The sequence below is a fragment of the Hyperoodon ampullatus genome, assembly GCF_949752795.1.
Source record: "Hyperoodon ampullatus genome assembly, chromosome: 12".
NCBI lineage: Eukaryota > Metazoa > Chordata > Mammalia > Artiodactyla > Ziphiidae > Hyperoodon > Hyperoodon ampullatus.
This window is the reverse complement of record NC_136925.1, coordinates 67,246,533-67,247,985: the sequence shown is the minus strand read 5'-3', so window position 1 is coordinate 67,247,985 and position 1,453 is coordinate 67,246,533. Positions and strand designations below refer to the sequence as shown.

At 49.3% G+C, this 1,453-nt stretch overlaps 1 protein-coding gene across 1 annotated transcript; it reads left to right on the top strand.

Annotated features, from left to right (window-relative positions):
• Positions 1–336: 336 nt before the first annotated feature.
• NMBR (neuromedin B receptor) lies at positions 337–1,186 on the top strand (the record flags this gene model as incomplete). Its single annotated transcript, XM_079716804.1, is given in 4 exon segments — positions 337–408; positions 412–577; positions 580–623; positions 1,055–1,186. Coding segments are annotated over 4 exon segments (414 nt in total).
• Between the last annotated feature and the right edge of the window lie 267 nt (positions 1,187–1,453).

Below are 1,453 nucleotides of genomic sequence, written 5' to 3'. Positions count from 1 at the left end.
TGGAACAAAGACTCAACTTCTTCTTCTTCTTCTCCTTCTCCTTCTCCTTCTCCTTCTCCTTCTCCTTCTCCTTCTCCTTCTTCTTCTTCTTCTTCTTCTTTTTTAATTCGGAGCCAGCAGGAGCCAATGGGCGTGCCCCTTCTAAAAGTGAAGGGCTGGAGCCTGTGGCCAGTCTTCTCACCCGGCCCGGTCCTCCTCCGGACAAGGCGGTGTGATGAGATCCCCGCGGGAGGTAAAGTTGGCAAGAGGGAAATTCATTAAGCACAAGAGTGCGTTGCACTTTTCAGAGCACCTCGGTGCATGAAAACCCCAGCGGACTCTCCTGGGAAAGAGACCATGCCCCCCGAGTCTCCTTCCAACCTCTCCCGGACCGCGGGCGTGAATCAGAGCGGTTTCGTTCCAGAGGTCTAGGAAAGGGATTTCCTACCTGTCCAGGGCGGGACCACTGCGGAGTTCGTGATCCGCTGTGTGATCCCGTCCCTCTACCTGCTCATCATCACAGTGGGCTTGCTGGGCAACATCATGCCGGTGAATATCTTCATCACCAACAGCGCCCTGAGGAGCGTCCCCAGCATCTTCACCTGGCCGTTGGGGACGTGCTGCTGCTGATCACCTGCTTCCCTGTGGATGCTTCCTGCAACTTAAAAAAATTTTTTTTTTAACATCGCTATTGGAGTATAATTGCTTTATAATGGTGTGTTAGTTTCTGCTTTATACCAAAGTGAATCAGTTATACATATACATATGTTCCCATATCTCTTCCCTCTGCGTCTCCCTCCCTCCCACCCTCCTTATCCCACCCCTCTAAGTGGACACAAAGCACCGAGCTGATCTCCCTGTGCTATGCGGCTGCTTCCCACTAGCTATCTATTTTACATTTGGTAGTGTGTATATGTCCATGCCACTCTCTCGCTTTGTCCCAGCTTACCCTTCCCCCTCCCCATATCCTCAAGCCCATTCTCTAGTAGGTCTGTGTCTTTATTCCGGTCTTACCCCTAGGTTCTTCATGACTTTTTTTTTTTCACTTAGATTCCATATATATGTGTTAGCATACGGTAACAAATCCCGCTACTTCTTTGACGAGTGGATGTTCGGGAAGGTGGGCTGCAAACTCATCCTGGTGATGCAGCTCACCTCCGTGGGGGTGTCCGTGTTCACTTTCACTGCCCTCAGCGCAGACAGGTAAGGGCATAGGTAACGGTGGGTGGCCTAGAAAAGCAGTGGAGAGGGGCAGGGAGTGTACCTGGGGAGAGGAGGGAGAAAGGAAGGGCTGGGAGGAGGAGGGGAGAAGGAGAGAGACAGTATCTGGGAATTAGAGTAAAAGGAGTTAAAATTGACTGATGTGAGGCTTGAAAAAAATATAAGAAAATCATTATTTTAAAAATAATTAAAATTGCATTAGTTTAAAAGTAGTTTTAAAATTGCATAGCCTAGCCTTCCTCTGCCCTCCACA